The 15,944-nt window shown below is 36.1% G+C and overlaps 1 protein-coding gene across 4 annotated transcripts in view; it reads left to right on the top strand.

The window, feature by feature from the left end:
- SGCE (sarcoglycan epsilon) overlaps positions 1-15,944 on the top strand; it is a 70,535-nt gene that overhangs the window by 6,896 nt on the left and 47,695 nt on the right. For 2 of the 4 annotated variants that reach the window (XM_054692352.1, XM_037508054.2), the window contains exon 2: positions 7,359-7,466. The exons of the other annotated variants lie outside the window; for them this stretch is intronic. In XM_054692352.1, coding sequence (XP_054548327.1) covers positions 7,359-7,466 — 108 coding nt within the window. The remainder of the gene's footprint in view (positions 1-7,358; positions 7,467-15,944) is intronic. 4 annotated transcript variants of the gene reach the window in all.

The following is a 15,944-nucleotide window of genomic DNA, read 5'->3' as shown; positions in this document are numbered from 1 at the left end:
ATCTCAATTTCTACATAATTGCCTTGGAGTGATCAGATTTTTAGAATAGCTCTTCTGCATTCTTTACCATGGGAAATCGCTGTATCTGTTGTAACACAGAAGGCAGGCTTGCTTTTCTGACAAGTGAAGCGCTCCTTTGGAAAATATTTAGGAGTTAGGCAGCTCCGCTGTAAATTCTTCCCCCATTCTTTAGCTTTTTACTCAATTCATCTGGTCACTACTTTGATTATCATGGAGATTTGGAGCTCATTGCGAATTTGAAAGAAGAGATCACAGTTAATTTTCCTATTGCAGTTAAGTAACATATTTTACTCCCCAGTTTCTTTAGCAATAGGCATAGAAATAAAGTTGATCTTTTACCTTGGAATGGAAGAGAAAAGGAAAAAATTAGGCCCAAGGTTTTTTGTTCTTTCCTCCTTAGCAAATTGGTGTTTCTTGCTGTGCGGTAAAATGACATTGGCTTTTCTCTTCTATGAAATCAGAGTTAATCGATGTAGCACCTTTAACAGTTTTCATTTTTTTATAGTTATAGAGTTGATTTTAGCGCTGCAGAATTAGAAGCAGTGCAGGTTGCTTTTTGATATGCTTATCAAAATTTGAAATGTATTTTTTTTTGTCTAGTTGTTTTACTTGTGGAAGTTTAGCTCACAGATAACAGTTATGAAAATGCTGAAAGATAAAAGTATGAGGATTTTCATTGTGGTGTTGATGGTAATAATGAAAAGCTAGAGAAAATATTGGTTAGCTTTACTAATAATTCTTTTATTTATTGATTTGACTTACTTTGGGGTTATCGGCTAGCTTTGAAGACTCCCTGGTAGATGCTTAGGAATGCGTGATCCCAATTAATAAGGATTTATCAAATAACCACACATACAAATGTGCACTTAGAACTATGATAAGTGCTACAGGCACTACATAATTTCTAAGTAAGGAATTTGGCCAGACAAGGGGCTTAAGGAAGGCTTTTCTGAGGAAGTACTCAAATCTGAAGGATGAGTAAATGTTACTGAGGTAAAAAGGAAAGTTATATTTGAAGTGAAAGAAAGAGCTCTGTGGAGGCCCTAGGGCAGGTTGAGCCTGGAAAATAGAACATACTGGAAGGAGTCAAGTAAGGTTGGAGCCTAGAGTGAAGGAGCACTAAATGAAAGACTAGGCTGGAGGCAGGGAGCAAATCTGTAGCACCTGTTACACTGCTTTAAAGAGCACAATCTTTATCCTGAAACTTACGGGAAGTCACTGGAGGAGTTAAACCAGGACATGATTAGATTTGCATTTCAAAAAGAGCAATTTGGCTGCTTTGTGAAGAAAGGATTCGAGGGGTCAGAATAGATTGCCTCAGATCAGTTAGAAGGTCTGCATTAGTGATTTAGGCTAGAGATGACCTCCTGGACAGGGGTGGTAATGGGAAGATAAAGATAAGAGGGGTCAGAGTCTATAGGAGTAAATAGTGGATTGATTTTGGAGTACAGATTGGAAGGAGGAAATATCAAAGATGACTTCTGGCCATATTCTTGAGGCTTGGTGTTGGTACCATTCACAGGATAACGATTGCTGGAAGATTTTAAAGGAAAGATATAGACTTATTTTTGGGGAGGCTGAGTTTGAGGTGGCAATGGATTATGAACAAGCCACAGAGCATGAAGCTAAGCAACCTTAAAATATGTTATCAGGTAGATATGTTCAAGCTATACTCGAAATGAAAAATATACAGTGTGTTCAAATTAGGTAAAAAAACAACATGTATGTTTTTATGTACATGTGACACATATATTTGCGTATGCATAGAACATGCAAAGATACGAAGACTCTTAGGAATGAATAACATCCTAGGCAGAGGTTTTGCAGGGATGACCATAGATACATTAGAGGGAACTTTCATATTTTCTACCCTCCTGGTTAAACATTACTTAAATATATTACAATGAGAATGTATACCTTCTCTAACAGAGAAAGTTAATGGCAATTTAAGTAAACACACAGTACTCGAAGAGAATATTTCTATTTCATAGGTTACTTAGAAAGATCTTATAGGCATCATTTTATTTTTTATTTTGAGCAGAACTATTTTCCTGTAGTTTTGCTTCCCTAATCCAGTAACACACTTTGCTCTGTTTCCCACTAGATTGCACTTTTACACTAGATTTCACACAGTCTACTTACTATTTTGTGTTTTCTCCTTCACTAATTTTAATAATTTCAAAACAGTCCAACATTTTGCAGATGAGTTGTAATTATGCATGTAACTGCTACGTGTGTTACACATCCTTTTTGTTAAGGGTTCCTCGGGTGCTGCTTTTTTCATGCAGTATTTCTGAAATAGAACACAGATAGTGAAAAACAAAAACAGGATAGTACCGTTTCCAGGAAGTGGAAAACAAAATTTATCTTCCCAGTGTGTGCCTTGGTCAGGCTATTTAAGCAAAGGAGCAAAACACCGCTTTTTTTTCTGTTGGGCATTTAATCTCCCTCCACCCTAATTTTGACATGCATGATGCAGAGTTGAACCTTGGGTGCTTGTCATTTTTGCTTTTGTTGTTTTATTTCCTTAGATGAAATAACTAAGAGTTTATGGCAGTCAGAGAGTATGTCAATATAACTTGTTTCTTATTACATCTGACTTTCCTCAAAAGGGTTAAACTGCAGTTTTCTGTGTGCCTTGGTGCAGCGCTGGGAATGAAGACTTATACAAAGATGACATTTTTTTACCCCACCAGGAGGCAACCTGGTGTTTGACATGGTCACAGCTCCTGGGCTCTTGCTTCTGTTCCTGAGCAACCTCCAGCGTTTACTCCACGCTGCCGTAGGAATATTATCGTTTTCCATGTGTCTCATGATCCTGACAAACAATACAAGAATGCCATATTCTGGGGTACAAACTGTAGTGCCAACAATTTTTTTTGAACATATGTATATCTATATTTTTAAGTCACATTCACAGAAATTTAAAAATGCCTTCATGTTAGTTGAAGGTTAAATGATAATAGCCCATATTTTGAGAACACTGTTGTGTGCTAAGCAATCTTATAAAGAATTTAACTATTTCAGCTCATTTAATACTCCTGTTGTGCCTATGAAGTGGGCAATATTGTACTCTCCAGGATGAAGAAACTGAGGTGTAGAACTATTGAATAACTAGCACGATGGACAAAAACTATAATTTGAACTATATTTTGTTTCCAGAGACTTCGGCATTTAACATTTCCTTTCTGTACTCCAATTTTATTTCATTCTGAAGTGTAATGCATTCTCTAGCTGTGCTAAAGTGATAAAATTCTAATAATTTTTATTACACATTTTAATTTTATTAAATAATTATCCTCTGCCCTACCAGACTGAGAGACTTATTATTCTGGCATTCTTGGTTAAAAGTTTCATGTTTACACTTCTCTTAGGAATATCATTTCCTGATTCCCTTTTTTGCCGGAGTAATAGCCCTCCTCAGCAAAACTGTGTTTTCTCTGTAGGTTCCAACCCTTTAACTTTCTTTTTGGTGATGTGTGTGTGTATGTGTGTGTGTGTGTATGTGTGTACATACATATAATGCATGGGATTAACATCTATGGGTTAATTAACATTAACCTCATCCTGAGTTTTTCTAATCCAGAAACCATGAGGGAAACTTTTTTTTTTCTGAGAAAGAATATACTTTGATGATAACACTACTACTACTACTACTAGTATAATAATATGGCAAGCAATATAAGAATATGTATAAGTTTACAAACTGCTTTCCCATTTAATCGTACAGGGTTGTGACATAGACTTTGCAGTTAGCCATGAGAGAGATTCAGATTCAAATCTGCCAGTTATTAAACATGTGTACTGGTGTAAGCTACATCATTTACTAAGATTTGATATCTTTATTGCAAACTAGAACCAATAATAGTACTTCATGTTATTTCTGTAAGAATTACTTTAGTTAATATGTCTAAAATCTTTAGTTGTGCCTAGTACATAACACTCAAAAGCATGGTAGCCACTGAGAATATAACTAACAGTTTTAGAGAAATACGAAAGCAATATTTAAATATGAGGCAGTTTTTTAAAAAAAAGTATTATGAATTGTCAAAAGGAAGGGAAGAAATTGTAAAGGGTAAGGGGATGGCAAAGTGATATGACGAGTAGCGAGAGAAGGGGAGAGAGAGATACAGGGGTGGGTGCTGTATGTCAGTTTAGGAAAACAAAGTCTGTGTCCCTTTTGAGTAAAATAGGAAGAGGGACCGATGAAACAGTGGACAGAGAAAGATGGTTGGGTTGTAAAGTGAGTGTGTTAATCAGATTAAATTTCATTTGCTGTGTCCTGCTGTTTACTTCCTTGGACAGAGGTGTTGGAATAACTTATTATTTATTATTTCTGTCTCTTGACATTGTGATTAGCTCATCAGCAATCAGTCACTATTCACAGCTCTTCAATTGCTTTTATTAAATAGCGAACCCCTCCTTCTCCAGTCAGCAAATGATTCAGGTTTGGAAAGAGTAATGTCTCTTCAGAGAGTGCTTGCTCCAGGCCAGATGAAATGCAGTCGGGCTGCTACAAGACTCAGAATGAATCATGGAATCTTAAGACAAACTTTTAGTGTTGTATAGTTCCTAGGGAATTCAAGGGCATGTCAGCCACCTTTGGATTAATTCAGGCCTTGATAAGTTTGGAATTGCAAGGGGGAGCGTAGAGGAATTGGTTCAATTGTGCACTGTTATGCTAGCTATTTTATGAAAGTCTTCTTAGTTTGGGCAGTATAAATGCACTATCCATGTTATTCTTTGTGTGTACAAATTAGAGCAAAACTTATATACAGGTACAATTGTAACATAGATTATCATGAGCCCGGGGAGCACACAGAGTTCTCTTTCTTTCAAGATTTCTGAGAAAGGTCCATTATCTTTGAAAGCAGTCTCTACAGTTTGACCCTTTTTATTTATTTAGCATGTTAAATTTGATCTTGAAAAGTTATATATCAAGTGAATATATAAAAAATATTGAAACGTATTTTCCCATCCTAACTAAGGACATTTTTTCTCGTAGAAAGAAAAATGCTTTGGTTCTTTTCTAATGAAAATCAGACTTTAAATTGCTAGCTGTTTTCAATGAGTACTCTGAACTGGACCACCGTCATTTTCTATACAGGAAGTTCAGTGGATCCATGATCTTGGACACCCAATTAAAAACAAATAGTTACTTCCATGTTACTGAGATTTCTCCCTCAAGGTGTGGGGCTTAAATGTTAAAGCAGCCATGCCAGCCATCGCACAACAGCCTTGCCCTTTCTGACATTGTCTGGTGAGCACAGCCATAAAAAGTTGTCTATTTGTTTAAATTTACTGTACCTTCTATTGTCAAAATCGGACTTTGGATGGGTCAATATGGACTTTAAAAAAAAAAACCAAACGCGCTCAAACCAAAACTACCTTTAAAATAGAGCGCTATCTGCAGAGCATGTTTAAACAACTTTATCCTGCCTTTATTTTTTAACAGTGGAGGGCACCAAGTCACAATTGTTTTGAATCCTGTATCAGGCTACCCTGATACAGGACCTGGAAAGTGTGAGCAATGAGATATTGGTTCACCTGGTAAGAATGTGCAATGACATGAATCTTACGAATGTAAGACAAAAAATCTCATAGACAGGTATCATAGTAATAAATCCTTTGAATCGCCCGCACATATCTATAACTCTGAATAATTCTCATGCACAACATACTTTGAGAACCACTGGACTAGAGTAGAGAAAAGGACATACGGGCACTCAAGACATTCTTTCTTCATCTACCTCCTCAGTTCTTAGAGAAATGGTGCATTCTCAAGAGCATCTGCTTCCCTGCAGGATTCTCACCAGTTTTAAGGTCAAGCCTCTATGATCTTCAGGCGTGTTAATAGATTACTTGGTTCATAAGGACTGAACTAGACAATATGCTTGACATCTCTTTGCTCATGACTAGGCAACGTGAGGGATTTTAATCTATATAAATGTTGCTTCTCAGGTCCACATACATACATTGTTCTGTGAAAAGCTGTAGAGAAGAATTTGGTCACCTGCCTTTCAAGCTTGGGCTGTCCCATTGTCCATCAGTGACTTACATGTTCTTGCAGATTATCTGCAGCTGGGGGACAGTTAGAGCTGGGAGTGGACAAGGTTTTTAGTTCTAAGCTTAGCCCTTCGTTTGGCCCGTATGATGTGACTCAGTTGAAAATGCTGTAACCCTTAGCCTCTATAGTGCTTCCCTCAGTTTTCCTGAGTTCATATGTCAGTATGATGAAATTAGGTAACCCACCTACCTGGACTCTCCATTGTGGAATTTTAAACATGTGTTTTGAAAGTTTTTTATCATGGTGTTTTTTGGGGGTATGTGGAAATAGATATATCTAGAGAATTTCCAAGATGATTATAATATGTGTGTTGCCTTTGAAGCCCAGCAGTTAGGGAACCCTGGGGATTGGGGTATTTTACCACAAGAGACTATTAACACTCTGATATTGTTTAAATGATTTAGGAAAGGACTGCTATGTTTTTCATCTAGATATAAAAGGACATTATTAGGTGACTCATTCATTAGATTACTCCTTTAGTGGATGTAAAATTAGTACACTTACGTTTACATATTTAAAACATTGAATACCAACCAAATATATCATTTATTTCTTTGGGGTGTTAGGGCCTTTGATTTTCACTTCCAGGTAACAGTGAAATGTTCACCTCAAGTTTCGTTAGTTTGCTTACTTTATAGGCTTTTAATAACCTGGATTTTGAATTATGTTCTTCAGTTTAGAATGGGACCTTGATAATTTAGTTTAAGTTCAGAAATTTATTCACAATTCAATTTGAAAAGGAATACATTTCATCTCTGATTTACTATAGACAGTAACTCTTTTAAGTTTGCCCCTCCCCGCCAAATGTTGCTGTTTTCACATGTCCTTGCTTTCTGATTAATGAAGTATTTTCTTGACTTGTATATTCTTGGAGCCACCCCTTCTAATTTTTTCTCTATTGTGTCTTATCTCTTATGTTCCTTTTCCTTATCCTTAATTTCTTCCTTTCTCCTTATGTCTTTTCCTTACCTTAGGAACAAAATCTGTTTCCCCATTCTATATATACTATATTATATATTGTGTGCGTTTCTGTACATAAATTATCAATCTCTCTAGAATGTTAGTTCTTTGAGGGGCAGGAACTATGACTTGTTCACCTTGTATCCCCAAATATTCCTTGTATTGACAGGTGGAAACATTTATGGAATGGAATTAAGCAAATAGCTAGGCTGGAAGAGATCTGATCCCAGTTAATATCAGATGATCTGTGATAGTCATTTTTAACTTGACATTAATTTCATTTTTTGTGCATTTGTTTTATTCTGAAAAGCTTTTTTATTATGCTGTGCTGATGGCATAAATGGAACAGTTAACTGGAAGACCAAACAGGCCACCAATTTTATAATCAGCAGAAAAATGGCTGCTGGGAAGAAAGATGGTGAGTTTAGGTTGTAAATCTAAATCCCTTTTTGGGAGTCAGTTAAATGTCTGCTTCCAGTATTCCTGTTGCTTTTTTATTCATGTGTGCATTTTTAAAAATAAGTCAATCTGGAAAAAAATCAAATTTTGTTTTCCTAATCTTCTAAAATGTCTTGTCCCCTGTGTTCTTAATCCATATTTTCCAAATTTTTTTCTCTGTTGTAGTTTTGCCTTTTTTTAACTAAAAATAATTTCTATGTTTTTAACCTATCGTTGCCCCTTATCTAGTCACTAGCTTGCCACTTATAAAAATTGTCCCAGTGTGGTTATTATAACAATTTATATATAACATTGAAAAACATTAAGAAATACATTTAACATTTATATACTTTTAGAAAAATGGTCATAAAATATTTGGCTGATGTGCATGATGTTTTGAGTGATTTTTGTTGCAAAAATCAATTGATGTTTTGCTGTTAAATAATTAGTTGGCACTTGTGTTCTACTTGCAAGATAACGTGACCCTTGATGATTGATTCTAAATTTTTCTTCCCTATCTGTAAATGTCCATTACCGACATACCAGAAACTTTGAAATAATGCATTTCATTAGGGAGGAACAAGGCTTTATTTAATATTTTGGTTGACTTAATAGTCAACCAAAAGATGAGTAGTTTTCAAAATATGTATTATCATCATGAACTTTTAATATTTCTTGATTAGTAGGCTTTATGATCCCCACCCCCAAAACACACACACACACACACACACACACACAGAGTTTGGTTATATGTGATCATCAGCATTAGCAGAATAGTAGATGTGATTCCATAACCTTAGGGAAGCTGAAGTGTCTATGAAAATAACAGTAATTTAAAAAATACTTTTAAAAGGGCAATAATTTTATGTGATAAAATGGTCTTACTGCCAGAGGAAAAGCTCCTGATTACTTTACCAGAGTGATTCCTGGTTTAACCTCATTTTCTTCATATATCCATGAAGTTGGGCCACTAATTTTTTCCCAGCTAGTACCAAATTATTCTTCAGCTGGAATCTTCTGTGCCCAGATTTGTTTCACAGTAGCATGAAGGTTTTCAGCATCTCTTCTCTGCTACTGTTTTTGAAAGAAACTCATAGACACCTTTACATTTTTAAGGCATTTTCATTTCTAGTATCTGTAAGAAAAAAAAATTTTTGAAGAGTAACTTCCCATACAAAGATCATTTAAAAAAAAAAGTTTTAAAAAACACTAGATGCCCTTGTTCCTAAGCATAGTCCTTCTTCCCATTTCTCCTTTAGCTATTGTCAAGGGATTTTCTGTGGTCCCTTTAAGACATTCACTCCTGACTACCCTTATCTGTGTGGTTCCTTAATCAAGCCGAGGACTTCAGCTTCTTTAGCAATCCACTCTTTCTGTTTATTAATTTTTCTAGTTTTGAGCCCAGATGGCTCTCAATGTTGCCATCTGCTGTGTATTTCTGCTCTATCATTTCCCAAGGACTTAGACTTTTCCTTGATTCCTGATGCTCCACACAAGATCCCTGAAGACTCTTCTGGACTAAATACATTTTGCACTAAATTACACTTATCCTGTCCCTTTCCTTATTTCTTCTCTTTAATATTGATCCCTAGAACTTCTCTCTTCTCTTTGGAAATGTCCCTCCTGTTCCTATTTGATTTTCCCAAAAGGCAATTCTAACTAAATGTTAAACCCAATTGGGTCATATGCTATGGTATTGTTTTTAGTGAAATGCACTATTCCAAGACCTTGATAATACAGTATTTTCTAGACTCTCCAAAGGATGTTGATTTCCACTTCAAATATCGTATACCTAGTTGGACCTCAAATTGACTCTCTTTGGAACCTGAGCAAATAATCGTAGTTCTCAAAACAGAAATGATCAGTACATCTTAAATCTACTGAAGTAACCAGTTCAGGTTGCCACATTCTCTCTCCTTTAGTTGCCTCTCCCTTCCTGCTTTCCTTGACTAATTGATAGTATCAAAGTATCTTATACAGAGAGTAGTGAGTTTTATCAACAGTATTAAGAGAATTGTTCCTAGTACAATATTACAAATATACTGTATTTTACATGGCAAGGACATGCTGTATTTGTACATTGCATTATAGCATTAGATGTTTCAGGTGTGCAGCTTTATAAGTTAACATCTGTACATCCTACATTATAGTCATCACTCTGTTCTTTTTTTTTTTTTTTAAATTTTTTTTAAGGTTTATCTTTATTTATTTTATTTATTTATACAAGCACTGGGTACAGTCAGAAGCGCGGGAGGGTGAGAGAATTCACCAGAGCGGGGAGCAGAACAGGCAGAAGGACCGAAGCACACCGCTGAGGGGAGCAGCGGGCGGCAGGAGAGGTCTGCGCACCACGTGGGACCCTCCTCCCGTGGCCGGGGAGCAGCCGGAGATCGAACCGGAGCCGCAGAGGCCGCGGGCAGCCTCGCAACCCAGCGCTCAACCGCTGCGCCACCGGGGAGGCCCCATCACTCTGTTCTTTAAGATGTTCTTTACCATAAGTCCCAGTCATTTCTTTTGACAATTCAAGAGCGCCAAAGCACTGTAAGGACATACATATAGTAAAATACATTTAGCAATTGTATTTTGTGTGTATAACTTTCTTTTAAAATAATATTCCAATTCTTGACTTTAGCAAGGTAATGATATCTCCTCAGTAAATAGGATTTTGAAGAACTTGAAATGTCTCATCAACACATTTAGCATTATTCTACTTTGACACATGTTAAGTGGATACAGAAATTGTAAAGTGTATTTTAGATATGGATTCCCTTCTCTTTTTTCTAGGGTGCAGGGTAGAGAAACTTAATTTCCTACACAATAATTTAAATAAAGAGGGACTAGCCTTCATATTAATCTTTCATATTCTTTTCACAGATACACATCTTCAAATTCTCCTTCCTTTCTTAGGTTTACTGATAAACTTTCATTGCTTTTTCCTAAAAAAATAAAGTGAGAAAGTTAAGATAGTCATACCCTGAATTCTTAATTATTTTCCTAATTATTCAAGTTAAATGTTAATATTTAATTGAACACATGGGAAGGAAGTAGTATGTACTCCAAATAACTTGGCTGGAATATCATCTGCCATCGTAAAGGAGGCTCCTCAGTTTTTTTTATATATATATTTTATATAATTTTTACATCATTTTTTTCATTTTTGCACAATGTATGCATTTTCATTTTGGTTATAGTCCCCATACAATTCCCACCCCCCTTATTTTAACCCTTGTCCCTCCTCTCCTCCCCCCACCCCCAGTAGTGTATCTCTGGTTTATAGTTGCTTGTTGATTTTGATTTTTTCTTTATTATAATTAGTCTTTTTCCTGGTCCCTTAATTAGGTTTTCTAAATTCCTGCTATGAGTGAGACCATCCGGTATTTTTCTTTTTCTTTCTGGCTTATTTCGCTGAGCATGATCCCTTCCAGCTCCATCCATGAAATAAACCGACAGATTTACAGTCAACTAATCTTTGACAAAGGAGCAAAGAATATGCAATGGAGCAAAGAAAGTTTGTTCAATAAATGGTGTTGGGCCCCTCCTTAACTTATTGACGTAAGGTGCTGCATGGGCTAAAGAGAGAAATTCCTGTCTAGATAACTTATTTTCCTCCCTGGTTAGAGAGGAGCAGGAAGTGCCCTTAGGACTGAAAATGTGCATTCTTCTTTGCCATTGAAAAGTGGTAAAGTCAGAAGAAAGGATCACAAAGTTCTAGGACTTCAAAAGCCTATCTCGTTTAACAGAGATGTGAGTATCCCCTTTGAAGCTCTGGCTATGAGGATGAAATCTCTCTTCTTCTGAACTTTAGGTTTGTTTGTTTCTTTAAACAAAAGAAACATCAAATTTGTTTCTTGAAATTGTGATTTTTCACCTCATCTCTTCCAGTTGTGCTATGCAATTAAGATAACTTGATGAACTAATAGAATGAACTTGCATTATCTCTTTAAATTCTGGTTCATCATCAAACAAGAGAGATTATTAAGAAATAATCTGTGGTGGGTTGTAATAATATTATGTACAGCTATCAAATATATTACCTTAAATTTTCAGGTCAACAAAATACATGACTGCCTGGGTTCAAGTCCTGGCTCTTCTTCTTAAAAGTCTTATAAGCTTGGACCTGTTGCTTAATCTCTCTGGGTTCAGTTTTGTCATCTATAAACTGAAGGACTGAATTCTCCATGTGAGTAAATGCATGCCAACTTCGATTGGTGGTATCTGTCAGGAATTCTGTGTTGAGTAGAATACCAAGGCCAGGTTAGGTAGGGAGCATTGCTAAGATCTGTCTTTTAACAGAGAAAGATTTTTGGCATGCCGAGGAAGGATGACATCTAAAACCCTTTTCAACTGCAGCGTTGTGTGAGACCAATTACGAGTGGTTTGCAGCCACTTTCTAACTGACATTTAAGAAAGAAACAAAAAGCATGTAATATGTAAAATCAAAATACTTAACTCCAAGTTAGAAAAATGACTTGGATAAGTGGCTAAAATGAATGACTTGGTTGTGAGAAAGAAATCCTCCCTTCTGTTGTAGTGGTTTCTCTTCTACCTCATATAAAGAAATATGACAGATATCTTAAAAGACTGAAGTTTAAAAAGGCAATGTAATCCCTTCTCTGTGGTGAATTCTACAATGTAGGAACTGTCTAGCTGTGACTGAAATAAAAATGGTAACTGACCACTGCCAGATGAACGGCCTACAGTACTTTGATGTTGAGTAAACTCAAAGGTGAAGGGCAAACTGCTAAGAAAAGCTTTTGACTTAAAATCAAGATTTATAAAGCTGGGACCTCCCCTGGTGGCGCAGCGGTTGAGCGCTGGGCGGCAAAGCTGCCTGCAGCCTCTGCAGCGCTGGTTCAATCCCCGGCCGCCAGGCGAGGGTCCCACATGGCGTGCAGACCTCTTCTGCCACCCGCTGCTCCCCTCAGCAGTGTACTTCATCAGTCTGCCTGTTCTGTTCCCCACTCTGGCTCTGGTGAATCCTCTCACCCTCCCGTGCTTCTGATTGTGCCCAGTGCTTGTACTAATAAATAAATAAATCTTTAGAAAAAAAGATTTATAAAGCTGGATTGATAAAACACGTTAAATCTTCGGAAGTGGGGGAAAGTTTATATACATAACTGGATGCTGATGTCTCTTAAAATCCTACTGTATAGCAGTTATCTGGTTTAATAATTAAATTTCAGTTTGACTATTGAAATGACACGTTAAAAAATAAATTAAGGGGGAAACCATACATATATCAGGTTCTGAAAACCCTGAAATAAAGTCTCTTGATGCAGAGATAGCACATTGGATTCATCTCTTATAATTAGTTCCCATTGTTGGGGTTTCTTGAAGTGCTACGTGTACATGGGTTCTGAGTTTTATAAAGAGCTTTTAGCTGTTAAGACTATACATTATAATACAAGTCTTATTTTTCTTGCCAGTACTTACCAATTTTTAATATCAGGATGATCATATAGTAAAATAAGTTTAGCAATAAATTGTATTTTTTGGTGTTACTTTCTTTTTAAAGACTATTTCAGTTCATAACTATAGTGAGGGGATGGTTTCTCTTCTGTCAATAGGATTTTTGAGGGCTTGGAATGTGTAGTTACTTAGGAAAAAGTTTATTTTAAAAGCTATATATAGTCAGAAGGAAAATATCGGATGGTTTCACTTATAGGAGACTATCGGGGAACAAATAAGACATCAGTGTAAAAAAAATAATAACAATACAAAACACAACAAAACAAAACCAGACAATTATAAATCAGAGACATCCTGCAGGGGAGGAGGAGGGAGAGGGATCAGAGGGAGGGAGGGAGGAGCACAGGGGACTGAGGTGACGGTGCACAGGTGCATCGGTGAAGGAAACTCTATGGGGACCACACCTGAGGGGTTTGGGGGTTAGCTAATACTGTTTAAAAATGAACAATGACGTAAAAAATAAATAATAATAAAAAATAAAATCTATACCATAAAAAAATGCTATAGCAGAGAACTAGCTATTTGGTGTATTCTTTATATCCTAAGCATATTTAGGGATCTTCTTCATCATCCTTATCCAGATTTTTTTTCTAGATTTTTATTTACTTTTAAGATAATACTATGAATAGTTGGGATATATGCACTATCTTACGTAAATAACTAACTTGCACTCAGTTAAAACACTCTTGTCATGCTTCCCAGTGAATAGATTATATTTTACAATTCTGAAAATGAGGCACATTAAGAAAATCAGAATGCTTTTAGAAATAGACTAATTTCTTATTAATAAGTTATTAATTACTGCATGTTGTAATATTCTTAGGCTGATTTAGCTATTGCTAAGAGTATTAGAACATTTAACCAACAGATCTCTTTTTTAAGATTATGCACTGTATTTCACACATATCCAATGTGTAAGAAATTATACAATACATTAAATTCATTCACTTTGATTTGAAAGTTCATATTTATGTAATATTTATGTAATATTTGAAATAAGACTTTCTGTGGTACATTTGTTTATTTCTGCATGCATCTAATACTTGGAGTTTACTCTGTCATCTCCTTAAATAATGACATCCTAGTTATAGTAAGATCATCTGTTCAGAAGCATACTGCTTCTACTAAGAACCAAGAAATATGCCACAAAAGGTCTTTGGGTGGTCGAAATAGGTGCTGCAAATGCAGGCTCCTATTTTTCACATTTAGTAGAACCCTGTTGTTAAGATAGTACAGATTTGTTCTTATATTAACACGCAATTTCACCTCCTTTGGTAGTGTGGCTTCTAAATCTGCAGTAGATTAATAGCAGCAAATTAGAAGAGATAGGAAAGCTTCTATAGGAAACATAATGATAGCAGTGAGAAATGACAGCTGACAACTTATCTACAGATGAGAAAACAGAAAATCTATAAAACACACAGCCTTAAAAAGCATTAGCAGACTAGGACCCGCTAGCGGCAGTGTGATCGGTAAATGACAAGGCAACCGCTCTGTAAGGGCATTGCTGTATAATAGAGCAGAGTGCAGTAATTGATGTGCCACATGATGACCTTCTGCCATCACGAAGAAGGACAGAACCCTGAGTACTTTAAAAAACTTACCTTTCTGGAATTTTTCTTTCCCTGTTAAATTGCGATTTTACTATATTCTCAGATCTTAAAAATTAGAAAATGATCAGGTAAATGCATTTAAAGGATTGTTTAAATGCAGTCTTTAAAGAGATTAATTTGTTGATAACACTATGAGAGAGATAAACACATATGAGGTATCTAATAAAGGTCACATAGATGTGAATACTGACAATATAACTTTCTTCTGAAAGATTTCAGAGAAGAGACAGAATTAAGATTTAAATCTAGCTGGGATTTACAGGATCTCAAACTCAGCAGCTCGTTTATTGTCATGACCCTGTGCTTGTTCTTGGTGATGCAGAAAAAGGGGCTGGAAGGTGTTCTCTGGACTTTTCCGTAGAGAAGGCACTGTGTATGTGCCTGTGCACATGTACATGCCATTAAAAATAATCAGTGTGTTAATTGTGAAGTTAAATGCCGTAGACTCATTAGCAATGCACCAGCATAGTCCTTTCAAAATTTATTTACTAAAAACACCAAATTTGCTTTTGTTTTTAAGTAATTGTAAATAAGCACACAAATGCACACCCTCATATTTTTGTCACACTATTGCTCTCCTAGGGAGAAAAATTCAAATGGACTATTAATAAAAGAAGATAGGATGCTATTTAGCTAGCATGAGGTCCCAAATTACTTAAATAAGTTAGCCATCACCGTCTGTTACTTGGTTTTTGTCTCTCTGCAGCCACATAATACACAGTTGTTGAAGTGGACTGTGTAATTTCTTTACCTTGTGATCAAAATGCGGAGAGAAGTTTTGTGAACAGATTTTGGTAGCATGGTAATAAGAGACATCAGAGCTGTATTTAGGGAGGGTGAAATAATTACCCTGTCCATGTGTCCACATACCCTTTTTCTTTTCTTAAGAATAGAAAAAACGTGTAATTTTTCCTTAAAAAAAATCTGTTATTTATGACTACCTGTCTTCAGGAGTTTTTAATCTTTGCAAATCCAGCTACGCTTGCTGTTTGAAGGTGATGTTTTCACCCCCTGTGGGTTGGACTTCTGGTTTAATTGTTTTTCCCATTAATGGTGATGGATTTGCACGGATTTAGTCTCACACTGGTTTCCAGTTTCATTTGTGTCTAGTGGCACGTGTTTGCAGAGGTAATGGATCTGCAGCCATAGACCGTTGTAAAGTCATGCGATACAGACAGGCCAGACCCTGTGACCTCAGCTCGATTGGCATGGCTCTGTACACATGTATATTTCAGAGCTTATTGGGTCTTAAGACTGTGGATTCTTAAGATTGTTTACATTTGATTTTCAAGACTTGCTCTTAAGAAAATAAAATATGCTTCGAGCTTGCTGTATGTGAATGCACCCTAGACATGTATGAGTGCAACATGTGTTAA

The sequence above is a fragment of the Talpa occidentalis genome, unplaced genomic scaffold (assembly GCF_014898055.3).
Source record: "Talpa occidentalis isolate TD23 unplaced genomic scaffold, MPIMG_talOcc4v2.1, whole genome shotgun sequence".
Taxonomy (NCBI): domain Eukaryota; kingdom Metazoa; phylum Chordata; class Mammalia; order Eulipotyphla; family Talpidae; genus Talpa; species Talpa occidentalis.
The sequence above is the reverse complement of the archived record's forward strand: the minus strand, read 5'-3'. Positions and strand labels throughout refer to the sequence as shown.